Raw genomic sequence first — 23,504 nt, forward strand, 5'->3', positions numbered from 1 at the left:
TCCATGAACACTGATGCAAGAAAGTCACTGTACTGTCCTTAAAAGCGTTAAAGTGACTTAAAATAAAACAATAAAAATCTATACTAGTATATATTTGCTGCAGGCATGTCTGAGACAAGTTTCATGATAACCGTACAACCGGATGATGTACCGGAACTCGATGAAGAGATGACCTTGACCTTAACCGGAGTCAATCCGGTAACTCAACGACTTAGACAAGGAGCGGTGCAGAAAATTATCATAATCAAACAAAATGATAATCCTGGGGGCGTGTTCCAGTTTGCCGAGAGTAACCCTCTACAGTTCACCCTCAATGTAAGTTTTATATTTTGTTTTCTATTGAAGTATATATTGTTAAGTTACATATTCACTACATTTTAAATAAAGTTTCTTTAAATGAAGTTATTTGATGAATTAGTCCATTTGCCTCTCACTGTTTTGGGTTTGAATCCCGACAGGGACTTTGGATTCTTTCATATGATGAAGCTATCCAGAAAGCTTACGGAACGTTGGTGGATCTACTTCTGTGCCCGTTTGTGCCTGAAAAAATACACGGAAGAGGACCTGCGGTCATCCTCCACCAGTAAAGCTGGAAAGTTGCCATATGACCTCTGTTGGTGTGATGTAAAACAAAAAATATATATATATTGCCTTGCATATTTTTAATCTCTGTCAAAGTCAGAGCTTTGGCATTCTTTGTCCAATTTCCCACTGTCTGTAAATACAACCATAATTCAGTAACAATTCAACAAATTTGCTTGCTATTTTTATAGGAAGGAGATACACCTGTAGAGTTTACTGTAGAACGTAAAGACGGAGATCTGCTAGAACAATCTATACAGTACATCATTGAGAACGGTGAAGACGATTTCTACGGAGCCACAAATGTATTAACGTTCCCTCCTGGAGTTATGTTTAAAAAATTCTCTGTCGCAGCTAAACAAGATGGCATTCCAGAGGTAAATGAATTTTTTCCCTTTTTCACTGTTTTTAACGAAAGATTTAAGAATTTAATAATTGGAGATTTTCAGAAACACTTGGCTGATGCTTAACGCATGATGAGTAATTGACACCATTATGAGTAATAGGTTGAAATTATAAAAATTGATTAAAAACTTAATAAAGGGACTCTCCACTGAGGGCTTTTTGTCATAACGGGACTGGAAATAATTTTTCGAGATTAATTGTTCATTTGATGTAGGTCTAGACCAATAACTTGTTTGCAGATTTTCAGGTCATTTGCTCACTCTAGAATAATTATTCTAATATATTTCTAAGCTTTTGGACCTAGGTGGAGTTCCTTTAACCCATTACTTCATGAGCATTTTGTGAAAAATGGCTGTTTTCATTGAAAAGTCTCCCGTTACAAGTTCAAATTGCTATAATACTATAAAAACTGCTTCAACACTAATCAAACTTGGCACAAATGTTGACTGGACCATTGCCCTTGCAACAACATACTCAGGCTTAAATTTTCTGTTACCATGGCAACGAGGGGACATCTCAAAATTGCCAAAAATCACTATTTTGCGTTGATTTTTTCCATTATAATTGATTTCAAAGTGCTGCAACTTCTCAATGGATTGAGATAACGTCAAATGCTTTTCAGCGTTGGTTACACGTTACCTTATGATCAATCTGGGGTCATTTATAGCCTCTCACAAGTCCAAAATTTTCTTGGCGATGAGGGGGACTCCGCCCCCCTTCAAACCCCCCCCAAACAGAAGGGGGCACATCCCCCTTCGGGCAACCCCCTGATGTATCTTTTGGTTGGGGGGCCGCGCCGAAAAAGTGGTCACTTTTTTTAACAACATTTCTCAAACAAAAACAAGTGTTAAGGGCTTAAATAATGCATTTTTTCACCATTTGAGACAACAAAAAGGGGGGGGGGTGAAAAAGGCGTTAAAAGGCGTGTATATGAAGTAATGGGTTAACAGAAAATGATGAAAATACTTGAAATTACTCTAAATCGCGTTTTTCCATGTTTAAACATGGCCTGTCATATAAATTTGAAGAAAAATTGTTGTTTTGTAATTTTTTTTATTTTTTTCATTAACCCATTACTTCATGAGCATTTTGTGAAAAATGGCTGTTTTCATTGAAAAGTCTCCCGTTACAAGTTCAAATTGCTATAATACTATAAAAACTGCTTCAACACTAATCAAACTTGGCACAAATGTTGACTGGACCATTGCCCTTGCAACAACATGCTCAGGCTTAAATTTTCTGTTACCATGGCAACGAGGGGACATCTCAAAATTGCCAAAAATCACTATTTTGCGTTGATTTTTCCCATTATAATTGATTTCAAAGTGCTGCAACTTCTCAATGGATTGAGATAGAGTCAAATGCTTTTCAGCGTTGGTTACACGTTACCTTATGATCAATCTGGGGTCATTTATAGCCTCTCACAAGTCCAAAATTTTCTTGGCGATGAGGGGGACTCCGCCCCCCTTCAAACCCCCCCCCAAACAGAAGGGGGCACATCCCCCTTCTGGCAACCCCCTGATGTATCTTTTGGTTGGGGGGCCGCGCCGAAAAAGTGGTCACTTTTTTTAACAACATTTCTCAAACAAAAACAAGTGTTAAGGGCCTAAATAATGCATTTTTTCACCATTTGAGACAACAAAAAGGGGGGGGGGGGTGAAAAAGGCGTTAAAAGGCGTGTATATGAAGTAATGGGTTAACAGAAAATGATGAAAATACTTGAAATTACTCTAAATCGCGTTTTTCCATGTTTAAACATGGCCTGTCATATAAATTTGAAGAAAAATTGTTGTTTTGTAGATTTTTTTATTTTTTTCATTAACCCATTACTTCATGAGCATTTTGTGAAAAATGGCTGTTTTCATTGAAAAGTCTCCCGTTACAAGTTCAAATTGCTATAATACTATAAAAACTGCTTCAACACTAATCAAACTTGGCACAAATGTTGACTGGACCATTGCCCTTGCAACAACATACTCAGGCTTAAATTTTCTGTTACCATGGCAACGAGGGGACATCTCAAAATTGCCAAAAATCACTATTTTGCGTTGATTTTTTCCATTATAATTGATTTCAAAGTGCTGCAACTTCTCAATGGATTGAGATAGAGTCAAATGCTTTTCAGCGTTGGTTACACGTTACCTTATGATCAATCTGGGGTCATTTATAGCCTCTCACAAGTCCAAAATTTTCTTGGCGATGAGGGGGACTCCGCCCCCCTTCAAACCCCCCAAACAGAAGGGGCACATCCCCGTTCTGGCAACCCCCTGATGTATCTTTTGGATGGGGGGCCGCGCCGAAAAAGTGGTCACTTTTTTTAACAACATTTCTCAAACAAAAACAAGTGTTAAGGGCCTAAATAATGCATTTTTTCACCATTTGAGACAACAAAAAGGGGGGGGTGAAAAAGGCGTTAAAAGGCGTGTATATGAAGTAATGGGTTAAGGTTTAATGTGGGCATTAATCAAGACTTGTGTATGTGTTATATTTTACAGATGGAAGAGATATTTACACTACGTATACAAAGTTTCGGGGACAGTGAGGCGGTTATCGGAGAAAGATCGAATGTTGAGCTTCGCATCACCAAGAATGATGAGCCACATGGTGTCTTGCAGATTGTGGAACGTTCTGTTACCATTGGTGAGTGAATATTTCATTTTGTTTTTTAGAAAGGGTATGAATATATGCTGTATTTAACAAGTATTTTTCCAGCTTAGTCCAATAGTGAGAGCATTGGGTTTGTAATTTAGAGGTCACAGGTTTGATCCACTGGGAAAGCGGAATTACTCTTTGACAAATAATCTTGGATGTTGAGGTTATTTGGCCCAAACTGCTGCAGAAATCATGTGTGTCGGTCACTGGTGGAGATATTGGTAATTACGGTTAATTATCCAGGAAAGCTGGTGAATTTAACTGACAGCCAAGATATGCATCAATTCGATAAAATTTGCAAATAAACTTACCAAAAAACAAGTTATTGGCTGTTGTTTGAAACATTTGTTCTAGTAAAAATGTGTGTAAATAGAATTGTCATTTTTGTTGTTTTTTTCAAGTAGAATAAATTATTTTGGGTTGTTTATATCTTATGTAGGTGAAAGTAAACAAGATAAGAGAGAGGTTGCTACGGTAACAGTTAAACGATCTATGGGATTGTACGGAAGTGTGCAGGTGAAATGGACAGTTAACCCCTCAGATGAACTTGACCTTCGACCTTCATCAGGCTTTGTGACCTTCATCTCAGACCAAGATACAGCTTTCATTAATCTAGAGTCTGTGCCAGATGAGGTATGTATGTGTACATGACAGAAAAGTGGGAATCACAGAAATTAAATTTTATTTAAATGTTCAAGTTAATGGAAATGTTTTTTTTTTTGAATTACCAAGAATGTTATAGAAAATCCTAAATGCACATTAAATCTACATTTATATATAGATATGTGAGGTATTTTTTATTGTTAGCAAGACTGTTTGAAGAATAGGGAGAATGATTGTACAAGTCACCCGGCACCGGCGTCTGTGTCACACTTTGGTTAACTTTATGCAAGCAAGCTGGTATCTCCAAAACACTATTGAAGGGAATGTGTTGAAATTTCATACACTTATTCATTATCTAACATGATGGGCTCAGGTTCCGTTACTCTGAGTTAAATTTTTTACAGAGTTATGCCCCTGAGAATAATCAGGCGCACTGTCTTACGTACACTTTTTGTTAAATTCTTTACCGATTTGAATAATTGTTGACTATTGATGTTTGAGGAACATATTCACTAAACATTTCTTAACTTCTGATGATTTTGTGGTGCTTGCTGCTGTCCCAAGTTTACTACATTTTTATACTGAAATGAAATTTTACATTTTTCTTATTTATTTATTTTGATACCTAGATAACAGAACCTGATGAAAGTTTCACATTGACTTTGAGCGAACCACAAGGGGGCGCTGTGATTGGTCAGAACTCTGTGTGTACTATTATCATCAGGGCGAACGACTATCCAGTATATTTTCAAGGTATGTAACTTTACAGTGTCAATTAACTTTACACATTCCCACTTTACTACATGTCTTAAAAGCATAAACAACCAAACGGTTTTTGGTCTGCTTTCATCTAATCTATATACAATGGAGCAGTTAATACTAATTTTTTAACCATTAGTCCAGATCAGGCTAGAGAGGACTTCTCACAGTCAAAGCGGATACTCAGTAAAGCTAGAAAAACAACTGTATTCTGAGGTTTCTTGGATGTCACGCATGCTCATAATATCTCGGACCCGAGCTGATTGCTAGAGTAAATCAAAATCAAGAACTTACGTTAAAAAAACAAAACAAAAAAACTTACGTCAGCCGGGTATTTTGAATTATAGAAAGTAAAAGACCTAAAACCTATATTCAGATTGGATTAGTTAATGAGGTATATGCTTGTGTGTTTCAGCTCCGGTGTATGAAATGGAAGAGCCATCGCAGATCTTTGTAGTCATCCTCCGTGACGGACCCACCGACTTGCCTGTCTCACTGAAATATCAAACTATTGATGGAACAGCCAGCAATTTAACTGGTGATTATGAGCCGATAGTAAATGGTCTGGTGACCTTTAACTTGGGTGAGGCGAGAAAAGAAGTGCTGGTTCGAGCCCTGGATGATTCTGTGCCCGAGGGTCGGGAGAGTTTCTACGTACAGGTCTATGACATCATAGGTATGAAACAACAACAACGAAAATTTAAGTAAACTATACTTAGATAGATATATTCAAGCTGCTATGACTTAGATAGATATGTTATAAATAAGAAATTGTGCATTCAAATTTTAAATGTCTTTCAGTAACTAAATTCAAAATTGATTTTCAACACTGTAGAGCCTGGTCAGTCATCATGCTAGTATGCCAACAGTCCCATTTTCTTTGCCAACAATCGTAAAGATTGAGTCATCATACATTTAAACATTCAGTCAGCTTGCAGATTTGTACAGAAATAATGTTCAGATCAAGGACTGAGGTCTTCCCAGTGTCTATTCTAGGAATCTAAAAAATGGGGATTTTTATCGAAAAGTGAGAATTTTTTATCTTTTTCCTTTTTTCTCTATGTAAAGTTTTCCCCCTGCCTCTAAAAAAATAGGGGGGAATTCTCAAAAATATGGGTGAATGCCCCCATTCCCCCTCCTAGAATAGACACTGCTTCCTCTACTGACCAAAACTGTAAAGTTGCCAACAAACCTTAGCAGTGTTGATTTAACTGATTACTTTACTCCCCTGTCCTCGACTGAAGTTTATCTACCTCCACACACAAAATCATGAACAATATTTTATTTTTTTTGCAGGGGATGTTGTTTTCAACAGTTCAAATCAAGCCACCATTACCATACTAGATAATGATGAAGCTTATGGTGTTTTTCACTTTATTGCCCCATTTTCACAAGAAACCGAAGAGGGCAGCACTGTCCGATACGGGTATGCGTTTATATCATATACAAGTTATTTACGTATATGTATTTTTAACCTGATGGAGGGTATCCATGGCTGAGCAGTTAAGGTTGTTGACTTCATACTACTTGCCCCTCACCACTGTGGGTTCTTATCTGGCCAGGGTTCAAAAATTCTTTCATGTTAAGAAGCTATCCAGCCAGCTTACAAAACATCAGTGGTTCTACTCGTATGCCCACTCATTCCTGAGATATTGCAAGGAGAGGCACCTGAGGTCTTCTTCCACCGGTAAAGCTGGAAAGGCACCATATGACCTTTACTATGTTGGTGCGACGTTAAACCAACCAAAAAAAAAAAATTAAAAAATTTGTATCCAATGATTATTCAAAAGAAGAAAGGGAGATAACTTACAAATGTTTATTTCACAATTATAAGAGAAATATTGAAATAAAAATCTCATTGGCATTCAATGTGAGAGGGGGTTTGGCAGGGGGAATAATTTGAACCATTCTATTTATGATAAATGTTTTTAAACTATCAGTATAACAAGAGATGCGGGAACGTTTGGAGGGGTGGACGTTTTCTACGAACTGTTTAGCGTGGACACAAATCAGAGAGCCTTCAATGGTGGTGATTTTAATGTTGCCGAAGGTCTGAGCGAGCGGTTCGAGAAAGGGGACAAAACCAAGTACATCTCACTGACACCGAATGATGATGGGGAGCCCGAAAATGAGAAAACTTACAGGATCGTGATCAGCAGACTTGACGGTATGATTTTTTCCTTGTGTATCAAATACAGACATATTTAAACTAGCCGTAGTTTAAAAGTGAAAGTGTCTGACATCTTACCAAGTGAGCAAAGTTTCAACTCTGTGTCATGACTGTATTACCTCGTGTAGTCGTCTTAGTGATGTTACGTGTTAAATTTGTATATTATTGAATATGAGTTAACCTGTTACAGCACTGAAGTGACAATGTGATTGAATTAACTTTGTTCTCAGTAAAATATTGAATTATGATCAGTGAGATATGGTATATACCATTCACAGTATATCACTTCTTAAGAAAAATAAATGTTGTTCATCATTCAGCTTATAATTATATGGAAAAAATGAAATTCGTCTTAAGTTTTAGGGATAATATTCACATAAGCTAAAAATTTGATACAAAATAAATTTTAATTTGCTTTATAGTGTTTGATGGACGAATGGATGTTGCACTTGCTCGGATATCTGACGTTGATGCCACGGCAACAATAACAATACTGGAGAGTGACAGTCCAAATGGCAAGTTCGGTTTCCCGATAGAATCGCAGGAAAAGAGCATAGCGGAAGATTTCTACCCGGGTATGGAGAGCACTACCAGGACGAGTTTGACTGTAGAACGTAGGATGGGAATTTTTGGTACAGTCGAGGTCAGTTTATTTACCTTTACAAACTTTTTATTTAATTTGATAAGCCCTTTTTAGAGGCCCCTAGAGCTTAAAATGGAAAAACCTTTAAACATCTTCTTCCACTGAACTAATAGATGGATGACCACTAAACTTTGTTTGTAGCATTATTTGATAGTCTTTTATCTTTCAAGTTGATGGATTTTTATAGGTGCTTTTCATAAAGTAATTATTAATGTCCCTTGCTACAATTTTGGGAGTCATTCTCAATATATTGTATGCTTATTGAGGATAAGATAAAAAATCTCTCATAATTCAATCATTTTCATAGAAACTGGAAAGAAAATTATTTTTTTTCCATTTGTGTAAAAGAATTTTACAATTCACATAAGGCTATGTATATATATATATATTTTTTTTTTTATTTTTGTCACCTGCAAAATGGCTTCCTCTTTTGGCAAGGGAGGTAAATATTGCAAATATCAGGAACTGGCATATCTGACACAGTTTTGATTCTATTCAGGTGATGTGGGAAGCATACTCAGACAAAGTCGCTGGGGGTCTGCCAAAAGCTTATGACCTCATTTTTCATAGAACCGTCCAATCAAACTTGCTTCTGGTGCCCAACATGCGTAGACCTGGAACCGGAACTGATGTTGTATCTTTACCAGGAAATTCAGGTAAATACCGGCTTTAAAATGCTGCGTTAGATGTTTTGAAATATCTAATACCTGTTATGTAAAATAGACTTTCTTTTCTTAAACCCTTAACCTTCTGAATTTGGAACTGTCTTTTCAAAATTTAAGGGTTTTTTAAACATTAAATTTTTTTTTTTTAAATATGCTACCAACAGTATGGGGCCAGGTCTGATAACATGAACATGCAGGCTGGTCTGGCTGTATATTAGCGTTAATGGCTCATCACCTTTGGTATATATAAAAATAATATATAAAAATTTATAAAAAAATCTGTGTAATTTATACACAAATTGATTGAATATACAAGCCAACCCTGGTTCTATACTTCAAGCATATAAGGCCTGTCTTCATTAATTCTTATAATGCTTAAAAGTGTCATGCACACCTCACTTTATGTAAACTAAATATATTCTTAAATGCAGCTGTTCACATTTGGAAAATTTGTTATTTTTCTATTTCAACGTCACACATATTTTCAGAGGCATATATCCTGGTTGACAATGATTTCCACCCGCCCATGACTGAGATAATTGACGGTTTTAGTATTAGTGCCTGGGTCCAGCCGTTGGCATCTTGTAATGGTTATATTATGGCTAAAACCAACCCTGACGGTTCCCGGCATTTCTATACGCTCAAATTGACCACAAATAGTCTACAGACCAACCTCACCTTTGGGTACTCCATCACTGGGTTAAACGTAAGTGATTTTATTACGTAAATATATTATACAAGTATAGAAAAAAATTGTATTATATACTTATAAATGAAATATTGAGAAATATTGATGAAATAAAACGTGTATTTTCATTTTCCGTATTTTCACTGTAAAAATTTATTTTTCACTGCAGTGAAACATATTTTCCGTATTTTCACTGGTGTGTTGCCGGACTACTTTCTTTTAAATTCTGCCAGTACACAAAATTTCAGGGAAAGTCTTTCAAATTTTAATGTCAAAAAGGAGAAAAATATATATAATAAACAGAAAATTCAAGTTCTTTCTATAAATACATGATTTATTTTCATCTTGTGGCATGAAAATTACCATATTTCACTCGTGGCTACCGCCACTCATGAAATATTTATTTTCATACCACTCGATGAAAATAAATCATGTATTTATAGAAAAAACTTGAATATCCTCTATGTATTTTTAAAAGTTTATTTTTATGTATGATATATTTGTTTTTTCTTCTTCTTGTATGTTATTTTTTTTTAATTTATTTATTTAATTATTTATTTATTTCTTTTTATTTATTTATTTATTTTTATTTTTTATTTATTAATTTATTTATTCAAATTATTTATTTATTTTATAATTATCAGTTTAGATGTACAATTTTATTTGTTGTTCATGTACTTATTTGAAACAATACACAGTTTTAGGGAACTCATTTACATCTGGGCACCGCTTTGTTTCTAAAACGGAGATTATTTGCACAGCTTGAAAAATTTCAGTTCAAATGTATATTTTTTTTTAAAAATATTGTATCAAAAATGTAATTCTTATTGCTTAATTTAATACTTTATTCCTAACCTTTTAGTTCTTTTCTATTTTCTTGTCAATTTATTAGATTTTATTAGATATTAAATGATATTTGAGTATGTTATGGATAGTTATATAATTATTTAGAGCGTAAAATATGATGGTTTTTTTTTCATAAACATGTAATCTGCAATGTTCCACAGTCACGCTTTTTACCATGTAGTAATCTTAAATGTTACACAAAATATGATAAAACATGACATATGTGTAATATTTATATATGCCATTAAAGCGTATAAATCTATATCTTATGAAATATTTTTATAAAATGTATCAACAGTAAAATTATATTGGTTCAATTATTATATGGTTGATTCCCTAAAAAGTTGTAACATAGAATGTCTCTGTTATTTAATACACATGAATAATGTACGTAAACAGAATAAAATGTTCCGGAACAAAATATTATTTTGCTATTTTAAGTAGGGTTTTATCCGTTTAGCAATGACTTTGTGCATGCGCCACTCGCTTTAAGGCAATTTATTGCCATTTTTATTTCATACAAACATTTTGGAAGTATTCTTTTTTAAAATCCAAACAATAATTTTTGCATCAGATATATAGCTTTATACACTTTAATGTAGAACATACTAGTATGTTTATGTTCAAAATTTCTTCTCTGAGGCTAAAGGGGTTAAAATACTCAAATTTGAGAAAAAAGTGTGAGAAAGTGGTTTTTTATGTTATGAAATATTTATACACCCTTATTTTTTTATCTTTACAGGGCTTTGAGGTTTGTTTTATCATGTTGTTATTGTTGTTGTTTGCTTTGTTGTTGATTTTGTATGCATGCATTTCACTTAAAATAAGGAATTCTAAATATCTGTTACTAATAATTCAGTCTTGAAAATTATTTCTCAAGGTTTCAAATTAATTGTTAAGATCCACATGTAATGCAATGCAATAAAAAATTATGACATTTCAAAGAAAAACTTTTTTGGTCTGGTGGCCATTGCATAACCTCTTTTATCTTTGACTTTTGTATTTTTTTCCTGTTAGAATATTCTATTTTTCTTGAAAAATAATATTTTACTTCCAGGCATAGTTTACATACTATTTAGAATTGTATTGGACTCTGTTAATGAATTCAGTTTATTCTGACTATCTATTGATATATTTACAAGTATAATTGATGTTTATAATGTAAGATTATTAAAATACTTTTTTTTATGATTACATATCTAGCACCACATTGTTAGTAAAACACAAAACCTTTACTATGGAATATTGTTTATGAATGTATATGTTGCTAACAATGTTTATGAATTCATAACTTACACAGTTTATGATTTCATATGATTAACACTGTTTACAAATTCATAGCTAACACTGTGAACAAATTCATAGCTAACACTGTGAACAAATTCATAGCTAACACAAATTAATTTATATAACACTGGTCTTGAGTGAAACTTATACACAACCTTTGTCATATTACATTGTTTTCACAGTTTATGTATATAAGTCGAAACTGTATATAGCTAACAAATTTTAATGTGTATTTAGGTAACATTAATTTGGAATTTAACTAAACCGTTTATGACTTAAATTAATAATAACAACCTATATATGAAGCCTGTTTATGAATAAGGCTAACAGTTTATGAATAAAGGTAACAGTTTATGAGTATAGCTTACAGTATATGAATATAGTTAACAGTTTATGAATATAGCTTACGCTTAATATAGACTCTTCATCATCTAAATGTGCCAATGAGGTTCGTGACTGAGTGGTTTAAGGTCATTGACTTCAAATCACTTGCCTCTCACCACTAGCCCCGCGCTAGAAATATCTACCTTACTTCATTATTCTAAAGCAGGCAGCTTTTTCAGGCAAAAGTGATTCAGTTGAAAGTTTCATTGTTTTGTTTTCAAGGTTAATAATTTTTTAGCTACAAATAATTTGCAAAGTTGACTCTGTTTTGCATGGCTCAGATTTTTTTTTCTGAGGCCAGTTTTCTATTATATCTTAGGTTGCTACAGTTTATGTTTATGTTTTGATTTTGAATTTTTTGTTAATTTAAAAAAGAAATGTTCGGCTTATTTGCGTCAGATTAATTATTTCACAGTCAATTCATATAAAAAACTTAATTTTTCATATCTTCAGAACATATTGAAAGTTCCCTTTTACTGAAAATCACTAGTAGAAAATGATCAGCGATTTATGAGGCTTCTTTAAAACAGAATTACAGAAGGGAAGTAACTCATACAGTAATATTCATAAAATGTAAGTATAGCACTTATTGTCTCCCTTGTTTAAGATGTAATATTTACTTTTCAGGGGAATGCCTTTGAAACAGTGACTTACCGGCAAAACATTGAAGATAAACTATGGCACCTTGTGGCATTGACAGTTGACCTTCAAATTGTAAACTTCTTTATAGACGGGAACATGGTAGGATCCCGGTCCCTGGCCACGGCACAATCTGTGATAGACTTTGACAATGGCCGGCTCTCGGCTGGAGCCAAATACCCGGGTACCGAACAATTCAGTGGTTACTTACAAGATGTGAGAGTGTATAACAGGAAGTTTACGGACGAGTAAGATATTTTCCATATCAACTTTGAAATATCATTCGCTGTCAATATCATTTATGTATATGCAATATAACAAAATGCTAGTTTAGGCCTAATGTAGAAAAGCATAATAAACATTTGATTAAAAAGAACACAACAGATTATAATAAGCATTTAATACAGATAGATTTAAGAAAAATTGAAACATTTCAATAGAATTGGATTGTTATGTTTAAAATTACGATAATAATCGTACAACGGCTATCAGTATTGTCTTATCTATGAAAAGGGTAACTGTTTACAATGGTAACGAAGCCCGGCTGTGTTTCCGCTAAATATTTACCCGAGAGCTAGCCTAGATACCAGTCTGTGATATCAGCCAGTATTATATTACATTTTCTGTCATATTACTTTCATAATAAAATTTATTTCATGTAGTAGGGTATCAAGTGTGTAAGATGGCATTTTTCTAGTTTTCAACCATGGTTGTTTTTGACATTCTTCCCTTAAAATAAATAAATCTTTATCAAAAGTTTAAATGTGAACCTCCTATTTCATTAACCATGAAAGAAAACCAGGTTAAAATAAAATTTTCTTATCTAATAAGTAAATGTTTTTGTGTTCTTTTAGCGAGATTCTGGAGCTATATCAGATGCCAGCCAGACTCGACATAACTCCGATTTCTGGCTATCTTGTGTATCCGTCTGCCATCAGGAATAAATTTATTGACATTCGGTCAATACAGGACACTGAGGAGGAGGGAGCTGAAAGGTTCACGATCCGCCTTCTTGCTGGGAGAGGCGGAGCTTCACTCTCTTTGAATGATAACATTGCAACATTGACAGGTTAGAACTACTTTATCTGCTGAGAGAAAGTGTTTTGTTTTGGGGTTTTTTTTTCAGAGCAGAACTAGTTTTTTCAAATCATAACTTTATATGATAAGGACTACTTTCTTTAATAAGCTACTACTTTTTTGCCGAATAAATGAAAGAACATGTTTTTATACCATCATGGAACTACTTTCCGCAGCTTTGTCAATTATTGTGTCACTTTAAAGTTAGTAAAAACCAATTTTAGCCAAAATCATCTCTCCTGTTTTGGCACTATATGACCTATACTGTGTTGGCGTGCCATAAAACCAACAAAAACTAACAAAGTTGGTGTTGTAACTGAAAAAAATTTCTTGATATAAACATATTCATTTATTTTCAGTCTTGAAGAGTGACAATGCCAACGGGTTATTCTATTTTCCACAACAATGTCAACCTGCCCAGCCAATCTCAGAAGGTATTAGTATCACATGCACAATAGGTCGTCGTCGTGGAGACGATGGTCAGGTGGTAGTGACTTGGGCAGCGTACCAGAATATCTCTGGTCAGTTTATCCTAGCCACACAGGACTTTGTCGAGTATACAGGTCAAGTTGTGTTTGAGGCTGGTGATAGGTCAGAGGTGAGTTGTTTTATTTAGGTCAGAGGTGAATATAAGGAAAATTGCATGTGTTTAAGTAGGTCAAAAGTGAGTTCATTTAGGTCAGAGGTGAATATTAGGAAAAAAGCTTGTGTTTAAAAAAGGTCAGAGTTGAGTTTTATTTAGGTCAAATGTGACTTGTGTAAAAATAGGTCAGGGTCGAGTTTTATTTAGGTCAAAGGTGAATATTTGGGAAATAACTTGTGTTTAAATACGTCAGAGGTGAGTTTAATTTAGGTGAGAAGTTAATATTATAAGAGACATAAATATCTACATCTCTGATATATGGTTTAAATAGGTCAGGAGTTTTTATTTAGGTCAAACGTGAATTTTAGGAAATGTTTTTGTTTAATTAGGTCAGAGAACATGCCATAATTATGAACATCACACTGGCAAATGTCTGTAAATTTATCATATGTAAGAATTTCCGGTTAAATTTATTATTTGCAAGAATAACATTTACATAAATTTAAGTTTGAATGTAAACATTCTGTGTAAAATTCATGATCTTGAAAGATTTGATATCTTTGAATGATCTAGAATTAAATTTTAAAAAAATCTGTAATTAAAGATACATGTACTTGTAATCATGTTTTGTATTTCGATAGTTGTAAGTCATTATTGAAGTTTTGTGTTACATTGTAGATGTTCACAGTACAGCTCACGGTTGACGGTATACCTGAGCCGGAAGAAATGTTCGAGATACGACTTATCGAAGTAAACACTGGAGACGGTGTTGTAGGCAGTACAAACACGAGTGGTGCGAGTATCGATAATCTACTACGTACCTCTGTTGTAATAATGAGGGAGAATGACTATCCGAATGGCTTATTGCAGTTTTCAACGTCCCTTATACCTCCAGGACCGGGGGATCCATTTATACCCCCAGCTGAGGAGAGGCCGACGGTGAGTACTTAAATCCTACCTTTAATGTGTACATGCCATATTGTCACGTTAGTGCAATAACTGAATAACTGCTATTAAATTTAGAAGCGCTTATTACGTTATTGCACTAAGGTGATTTAAAATTTATTATTATTTCCTGTCATGGACATGGGGAAAAAATGGGGGAAAATTATCCCGCAATGGGGATATAGCATGTTTTTCCTTAAATATAGAATAAATTAAGTGTGTATATATCAATTACTTACTCTAAGCTTATAACTATAGGGACCTCCATGGTCAAGTGTTTAAGGTGGCTGACTTTAAACCTCTTGCCCTTCATGGTAAGGACTTTGAATTATTTCATGCAAAGACGCTATCTAGCTAACTTATGGAACATTGGTGGTTCTTTTTAGGGTTCCCAGCTCTTGCCTTTAAATTGCACTGAAAGGCACAGGAGGCCTTCCTTAACCAGTACAGCTTGTCTGTGTGACTTAAAACCAACTAAAAAAAACAACAAACGAAGGTTGTATAAAAACATTGAATAAATTCATTGCTATTTATAGGTAAGAGTTGCAGAGGAAGATGGGATAGCTCGCCTCCTGGTGGTGAGGGCACAGGGTTATCAAGGGGAGATAACTGTTGAATGGAAGACAACTGATGGAACAGCAAAAAGTTTTGGGAAAACTCCTCCAGATTATTCTGTAAGTGCATGATTAATTCTGATTTAAGTATTTTATATGGAAGTCTATATTACCACTTGGTTTATATTTTGCCGCTTTTATGACTGATTATTTCACAATCACTGCCACTTTCTTAGACGATCAGCATCTAATATGCTCTAAACCCAGTTGTGATGTAATAAAAAAACACATGCATGTCATTTCTAAATAAGTTTTTGGATAGAAAAATCAACAACAACGTGTGAATATGAATTCATTGTACTTCTATCTACGACTAAATAAGGAAAGATGTACTTGTTACTGAGTCTCGGTGTGCCTTTAATTGAAACAGCTGCAGAAGAAGGGCAAAATTCAATGCCATTTCAAGTTGTATACTGTACATAAAAGTTTTTAACAATTCCATTCTACTTCATTATTGTATTTATTTGCATTGGAAAACATGACATTAAGAGCAAGTCAATTTCATGTGATATTAAACATGTAGTATATCAACAAATAGATTGCATCATGATCAAATCATAGTTTTTTTAACCTTTAACCTGTTTGAGAGTCATGCCACAGTGGTTAACCTGTCGGATTAGTAATGTTAAGGATTGCAGGCTGTGCAGGTTCGAACCCCTATCAGGGGCATTTAAGCCATGGTATCCTTGAGCAAGAAATTTTACACTCATTGCTTAGTACTGGTTGGTTCCAGGAACAGATTAGAGAGTACGTCAATAAGCTTATAGCTTCCAACACAATCAAACTAAAATAAATTCTAATAAACCAAAGGCAAAACACTTAAATTCTAGCATGAAATGGGTAAGCTTTTTGCTTTTTCATACTGATTTTGTTTTTTTAATTGTGCAGGTTTTCACTCTGCAGTTATTTTATTGTTGATACATTGTAAACAATGTAAGAAGTAATAAATATAAACTAATGAGATTAAATCGGGTAATAACATCATGGGTGGAGCTCAGATTAGAAAATAAATTTATTTTCACAAATTTGTCACATGAGTGATTTAATATCTCTCAATCAAGACCTGCCCATATTTAAATTGGTGATGAATATTTATTATCTAAATTGCTTACAACAACAACATGAAAAATTGTAAACATAATTATTCAAAAGGCAAAAAGAGGGAGTAAAATATATCAGATTTCAATTTTTATAATGCTGATGTCACCAGTTGATATCACTGTTAATAACATTACATCATGACTCGTGTCATTTTGTAAAGGAATTAATGTTTAACTAAACTGGGGGAGTAAATTTTACCACCTATGAATAATGTTTTATTTGGGATAATAAGTAAGTTTTATTACTTGGGAGTAAATTATACCAGCTATGTATTTTCAATAATAATGAATAAGTTGGATTGCTGTAAGTTTATATGTTGAATATTTGGGATTGAATATGAATTATCAATTCAATTAAAAAAACTTAAAAGTCCTGCACAGACTATTCTTTGCGGCAATTTTGTTCTTTTAAAAAAACTTAAAGTCCTGCTCAGATTATTCTATGTGGCAGGTTTTTCACATATAAAGTTATATTTGTCCGTACATATTTGATCGTGCCAGAGTAAATCATCCAGTTTATACATCATTACACACTGTAAGTTCTTGTTTAAATGATCATTAGGCTCGTTTACGGCCCATTTTGTGTAATCGAATGGCAACATATTTATCGTGTTCATCCACATCCATTTTTTAATACTCGGGACGTATGTACCACTTGTCCACCAGCTTTTGGCATCCCGATATTCTGCAGAAAAAAACAACACATGCATCAGGGAGAGTTATTGGCATTTTTTTTCTATAAGCAAATTTATTATTTTTACTAGTGACTTTCTAATGAACTTGCAGAATGATAAATGAACTCACAAAATTGAAATTCACAAGGTTCGAGTTTAAGCTTGCATTGCCCTTGATTAACCAACCTCAGTGTTATAATATTTCATGTAAGTAGTCATTATAATATAACAACATCCTAATGATGTGAACTCCGTTTAACATGTGCTCTAACTTTCATTTTACAAAATAAAAATGACTTGCAATTTTTTGTGAGATTAATTCATGAAGATTTGTGAGTATAAAATAGCTCGCAGTTTTTTTAAAATTCACTAATATTTCGTGACCATGCAAGCTGAAATTCAAACCCTGTGGCATTTATAATTACTATTAATATTTTGCCAGTTTGTTACCACTGTACAGCACAATTACCTCTGAACGACAACCAAAATGTTAGCATAAGGTCTTTAGTGTACCCATTTATATACTGTGACATGGTGTAAATGCTGCATAAGATGAAAGAACAAAATGTTTAAAAACCGGCTTTTAAAGTTTTCGAAATCACTCTGGAAACAATAATGAATTATCTACATCACAAAGTTTATCAACTTCCAACTTTTCAAGGGGTTATTATACCCCTCTTTATTAAGGAATTTGCTGGGGGGGGGGTTCTAAATCACATATTAATCTTCTATGTTATCTACAAAACAATCCCTGAAGTTTTGGAAGCCAGAACTACCAAAAATCTTTGTGTCTCAAATGGTGTTGCTGTGCCAAGGTTTAACTGTATTTCTATTAATTCATCCTTTAAGAGTGTATGTTATTGACTAACCTGTTTAAAAGGGTGTCTTTTGTACTGGTAGTATTCCAAACTTATTTTTTTTTGGAGTTTTACTTTTTTTTCAATTTTACTTTCAAACTTTTGAATATCAAAGATTTTTTTAAGTAGGTTTATTCTAAAAAATGCAGCCTTAATATTTCTCGGACAACTAATTAATCATAAATAGGACAAGTTATCTCCTAAAATTATCTGCATATAATTATATTGATAAAAAAAATTGAAAATTCAACTTTAAACTGGTTAATATCTGCGTATTAGATAGAAATTTTGATAATCAAACATTATGTCGCAGGTTTTTAAACCAACTTGCATAAGTATCCGCAATATGATATTTATCTGATTTTATAAAATGTATTAAGTAACTTTAATTTCGTGAAATGCAACACTTTACAAATACATTGAGCACAGTCTATGTAAATATTTTAAAAGATAGCAAATTTTTTTTACCAATTAAGTAAAAAATAAGAAAATTTAGAGTAAATTTCACTGTGTAAAACTTAATGGGGACTGCACTCAGGTTTTTTGACATGTTTGGAATGAAAAAATTTTTTTTTTCTCATGTGGGTTTGTACCAATCACTAGCGTGCAAAATTTCAGATCATTTTCAATGCACTTTGACTCGTGTTATTAAAGAAATAGATATGTAATTATTTATATGGCATAAACTGAGCTGAAAAATGAAAAGTGTTTAAACACTTTTAACTAAGAATTACACTAACTATGGATTGTCAACTTAATTCTTAGCATATTTCTTTATTATTTTTTTGTCGTCATATTTTTAAGTTTGGTATAATGCTTAAGTTGATCCATATAAGATTTTCAAATTTTATTGTTTTTATGCTTTTGAACGTCAGTGGATCCTTTAAAAAAAATTATTTCTTTTTAAAATTCAGTTTTCGTGATACTATCACCTGCAGGATTCTATCATGTTATGAAATATGTACATGTACATAAGTATGTACCCATACATATCTATCAAAATAATTTGGTGTAAGTTGGTGTTTGTACTCACCAGGATGGTTCAGGATTTTAAACGCGACAAGAAATTGTTCCTTTCTTGTTTGAAGACCGACTAAGTCACTGTCCATGGCTTGACAATAGTCCCTAGCATCGTACCACGTCGTATTGAATGTCGAAAATAAATAACAATCATTCCAATCATCGAAACTCTCAAATCCTTGTGGGCATTTGCTTTTCTTCTTTCCTTGACCTTTAGGCATGGCATCTTCTGCAAGCAGTTCAACTCGACGTGCGCCACGCAGGACACGTTTTGAAAGATGATTCATTTCCTTTACCAATTTATGTTGCATTTTCGAAAATTCTGATTGTAATGTTTCCAGCTTGTCTGCGATATCACTTATTTCCTGACCATTCTCCTCTGACCTTTTTGGCCTTGACCTTACAACTGTGCTATTCCAGCAGTTGTTGCTTGGCAACAGGGTCAGTTTGTAATTACAGTCATTGATATTTAACTCACATTTTGCGTCTGCTTTTAAAGTTTCCAATAATGAAAAAATTATTAGAATATTCCACACTAGGTAAATATTTTCCTTTTGCATTATCTCTGGCAGAAAATACAAATTTCCGTTTATGTTATTTTTAAAGTGTTATTCCAAACCCTTTTGAAATGAATGTTGAAAATTATGTTAAAATAGCTTTTAATAACATGTTGTGTATAAAATTCCCAGCTGCTCTTTTCTTACTCATTTCACTCAAATAATCTCCATACCAAATGAATTTTAATAGGTAAAAATAATCTCCAATCTCTTTCATCAATTGTTCGATGGTTTTAATTTAAATAATCGACAAGATGTTTATCAAAAGAAATTTAACTCCGCGAACTTAAAGTATGAAACTGAATGAAATATTAGAGAATGATGTTTTATATAGATATTTTTGCTGTGGGTGGTGTGAAACTGTTGTATTTTGCCTTCTTAACAGTTTTATTAATTAAAACCACAACTTTTATTGAATGAAAGCTGTAATTAAAACCGATTATACTCCTTGATCTATATATTTTGTTAACAATTTTATGCAATTTTCAGAATGAAAAGGAGCTTACTAAATTATTATGCAGCGCTAAAAAAATTGAAATGTAATAAATAATAAAGAAATTGCTGTGTAGCTTTAGCTCGATTCTAATTTAATTTGATTTATGTTTTCTTTTCTTATACAGACATCACCACTTAATTATCTTTCAATTCTATTTCTCTGTTTATTAAATTAAGTTTTAATTAATTCATAAGCAATAACCCGCAGCAATTATCTATGCAAATTTTTGAAAGGGATACTTGCTATAAAATATTTCGTAATTACCATTTTAAATGTGGATTTGTTAAGTGTTGTGATCTATGAATTGACGAAGATTTTTTTTTTATAATTTCTTTCTTTGAATGTTCTAGAGAAAATATTAATTTATTATTTAACCACTATAGATTTATCAGTACAAATTAATTTTTGGTAAAAACAGTGTTAAAACAATTTTTCATTTTTTTTAGAATTTTTTTTTTACATTTTTTTAAAGGAATCCCACCAAGGTTTTTTGACATGATTGGACTTGAAACATTTTATTGTCAAATGTCACAGGGTGAGGAAAAATGTGCAATCTGACCAGGACTCAAATCCGGGAATCCCCTAATACCATTCCTCAGCTCGGCAGACTCGGCTCTCTGGCTTAATTTAAACATCTTCTCCCCTATATAGTGAACAGTTCTGAACAGTGACATACTCCCCTGCTATATTGAAATTCATCCACAAATTTCTCAGGGTTACACAGCAATGTAAATTAAAGTCTGAGCTATATTCAGTCACTGCCTCAGTTTGGGTGCCAAATGTCACAGTGTGAGAAAAATGTGCAGGGGACTTGAACCCAGGACCCTATGTATACCGTTCTGCAGCTCTACCAACTGAGCTGTCCGGCCGCTTTCACATCTTCCCTATATAGTATATAGTGAACAGTTCTAAAGAGTAACTTTTGAGATTTGTGTACAATCTGATGAAAATCTGGAACAGTAAACTTATGTGCAAAATTTCAGATCATTTTCTCTTTACATTTACCCACAATTGATATTTCAATTTGTGCAGTGATAAAAAAAAAACAAACAAAAAAGGCCTAGGAAAATCAGGCTAGGAAATTGTCACAAAAAATTGATTTTTAATTTAATTCAGAGTGTATTAATTTTCTTAATTGTCTTGTTCATGTTTTTCTGTTTTAAGTGCCATAGTTGATCTAAGCATTTCAAAGCATGTAAGCTTTTTAAATTTTTATGTTTCTAGGCTTTAAGATTCTTTGGAGTTCTTTCAAAGTATTTTTGTTGACCCTGGGAAAATTTAATAGGTTTGCCACCTATATTGATAATGTTGTCAATACCCATGGTCACCCTGTCAGAGGGACATCCAAGACCAAGTGGTTAAATGTCAAAGACTTCAAACCATTTGCCTCTCACCCTTGTAGGTTTACGTCATGCCAGCATCTTTAGATTCTCTCATGTGAGAAAGCTATCAAGCTAGCTAATGGAACGCCGGTGGTTCTACTTAGTTGTCTTTCCTGCCTGAAATAATACAAAATGGAAAGTTGCCAAATATGACCTAAACTGTGTTGGTGCAAAGTAAAACCTAACATTGATTAGGAATAAAAAAAAAAGAAACAGTCATTCAGAGTGTACAGGATATCAGAGTGTACAGGATACTACCTAGAAGTGAAATAATACAAAAATGTTTTCCTATATGACACCAGACGTTGTAAAAGTAAAACTTAGGACTTACTATATATTGTGGCTAAATTGAATCATGTTGAAACTAGTGGAATTTCTCTGACGATTTCTGTTTTCTAAAATAACGTGTGAAAGACAGATAGACAGGTTTTCATGAACATGTTACAATACTAGATAACAATGATTTTTTTTTTCTAAATGATTAAAACAGACAGGTCTTTCAGGGGTAAGTCGTCTTTTGTCTTAACCTGGTATTTAGAATGTCATTTTTTGGGGTTACAGGTTTTTATGTATTTAATGAAAAATTGGAAGAATGGTTTTGATTTCTTTTTTTATTGTTTCATAAGGTATTTGGTATAATGGTATTGATAAAAGTTTTTAGTTGATCATATTTATTTGATTATAAGATATTGAATTGTTTTTGAAAGTTATTTTCAAATATTAAGCATGTATTACATGCTGAATGTCAAATAAAATACTTAATAATGATAATTAGGTAAATATTTAAAATTGTTGTGGACTATTTTATTCAAATTGAAGGGGGGGGGGGGGACTAAAATCTATCAACTGACATTGAAGTTATTAAAATGAGGGTTCTGATTAATTTAGAGACCACCCACTTTGCACAACACAATTTATCTAAAGGCTAAGGGTGTATTAATATGATCACCTTGAGATGAGATGGTGAAATCATTGTTCTTTTTTTTATTTTATTTTTTAAATCATTAAATCGTAATACATTTATTTACTGTTGTTTTTTATTACATTCTATGAATACCAGTTTGCTATTGGTGGTACAAAAGGAATTAACACCCAGTTGTTGGTCTTAATGTCCAACGTTTCTTTAAAATGTATTAACTAAAGTCTGCCGAGGGACATTGTTATGGTTGAGTGCACACCTACCTTCATAACTATAATTCAGGGAATCAATAATTGTTTGGCTCAGTGGTCTTAAGCATCGTTACTTTCACTTGTAAACGGGAGGTTGCAAGTTTGAATCCCTAGCTAACATGGTAGGATCTATGCTGATACATTAGGATCTTTGCTGTTACAAACTAAAAATGTTCGTAAAAATTGATAAAAGCATACATTTAGACTGCTGTTGGTCGTAAAAATATGTAGGATATTTTAAATTTCATACATGATGTTATTTTCAGGCTGCCGTTAGTCGTTACTATGAAAAATAGTTTGATTTCTTACATTTAGACTGCTGTTGGTCGTATAAATATAAAGGATAGTTTTAAATTTCATACATGATGATATTTTCAGGCTGCGGTTGGTCGTATAACAATGAGAGATGGAGAGAGATACGCGTACATTGATATCGCTATCATAGACAATATCATACCCGAGGACGAGAAAACGTTCATCGTCACATTGTTGAACCCCTCTGGTGGCGCACAGTTAGGGATCGGGTCTGAAATTGTCGTAGTGATCGAGCATTCTGACGGGGCATTTGGCGTGTTTCAGTTCAAGGAAAACTCACGGCAGATACGCGCACAGGAAACGGGCGATAGTAGTTCAAATATAGTTGTGTTACAGGTAATGTAGTAGTCTCAGGGGTCGTGCATGATAGAATGTGCATTGTATTATCAAT

The 23,504-nt window shown here is 33.3% G+C and overlaps 2 protein-coding genes across 2 annotated transcripts in view; one reads left to right on the plus strand and one right to left on the minus strand.

Moving 5' to 3' along the window:
* The window catches only part of LOC132741264 (adhesion G-protein coupled receptor V1-like), a 124,502-nt gene that overhangs the window by 15,962 nt on the left and 85,036 nt on the right, over window positions 1-23,504 (plus strand). The window contains exons 13-29 of the mRNA XM_060729396.1: window positions 104-315; window positions 774-959; window positions 3,483-3,627; window positions 4,079-4,272; window positions 4,872-4,995; window positions 5,417-5,677; window positions 6,298-6,427; window positions 6,942-7,168; window positions 7,594-7,814; window positions 8,314-8,470; window positions 8,968-9,185; window positions 12,312-12,571; window positions 13,178-13,392; window positions 13,760-13,998; window positions 14,662-14,922; window positions 15,465-15,602; window positions 23,177-23,449. Coding sequence (XP_060585379.1) covers window positions 104-315; window positions 774-959; window positions 3,483-3,627; window positions 4,079-4,272; window positions 4,872-4,995; window positions 5,417-5,677; window positions 6,298-6,427; window positions 6,942-7,168; window positions 7,594-7,814; window positions 8,314-8,470; window positions 8,968-9,185; window positions 12,312-12,571; window positions 13,178-13,392; window positions 13,760-13,998; window positions 14,662-14,922; window positions 15,465-15,602; window positions 23,177-23,449 — 3,461 coding nt within the window. The remainder of the gene's footprint in view (window positions 1-103; window positions 316-773; window positions 960-3,482; window positions 3,628-4,078; window positions 4,273-4,871; window positions 4,996-5,416; window positions 5,678-6,297; window positions 6,428-6,941; window positions 7,169-7,593; window positions 7,815-8,313; window positions 8,471-8,967; window positions 9,186-12,311; window positions 12,572-13,177; window positions 13,393-13,759; window positions 13,999-14,661; window positions 14,923-15,464; window positions 15,603-23,176; window positions 23,450-23,504) is intronic.
* Window positions 16,744-20,042, minus strand: LOC132741259 (macrophage mannose receptor 1-like). Its single transcript, XM_060729388.1, has 2 exons — window positions 19,207-20,042; window positions 16,744-17,327 (listed from the first exon to the last, which is right to left on the minus strand). The coding sequence occupies exons 1-2, from the start codon at window positions 19,751-19,753 to the stop codon at window positions 17,083-17,085; spliced, it is 792 nt and encodes a 263-aa protein (XP_060585371.1). The 5' UTR covers window positions 19,754-20,042; the 3' UTR covers window positions 16,744-17,082.

This window comes from Ruditapes philippinarum, unplaced genomic scaffold, assembly GCF_026571515.1.
Source record: "Ruditapes philippinarum isolate M1 unplaced genomic scaffold, ASM2657151v2 ctg1593_1_1_1_1, whole genome shotgun sequence".
In the NCBI taxonomy this organism is placed as follows: domain Eukaryota; kingdom Metazoa; phylum Mollusca; class Bivalvia; order Venerida; family Veneridae; genus Ruditapes; species Ruditapes philippinarum.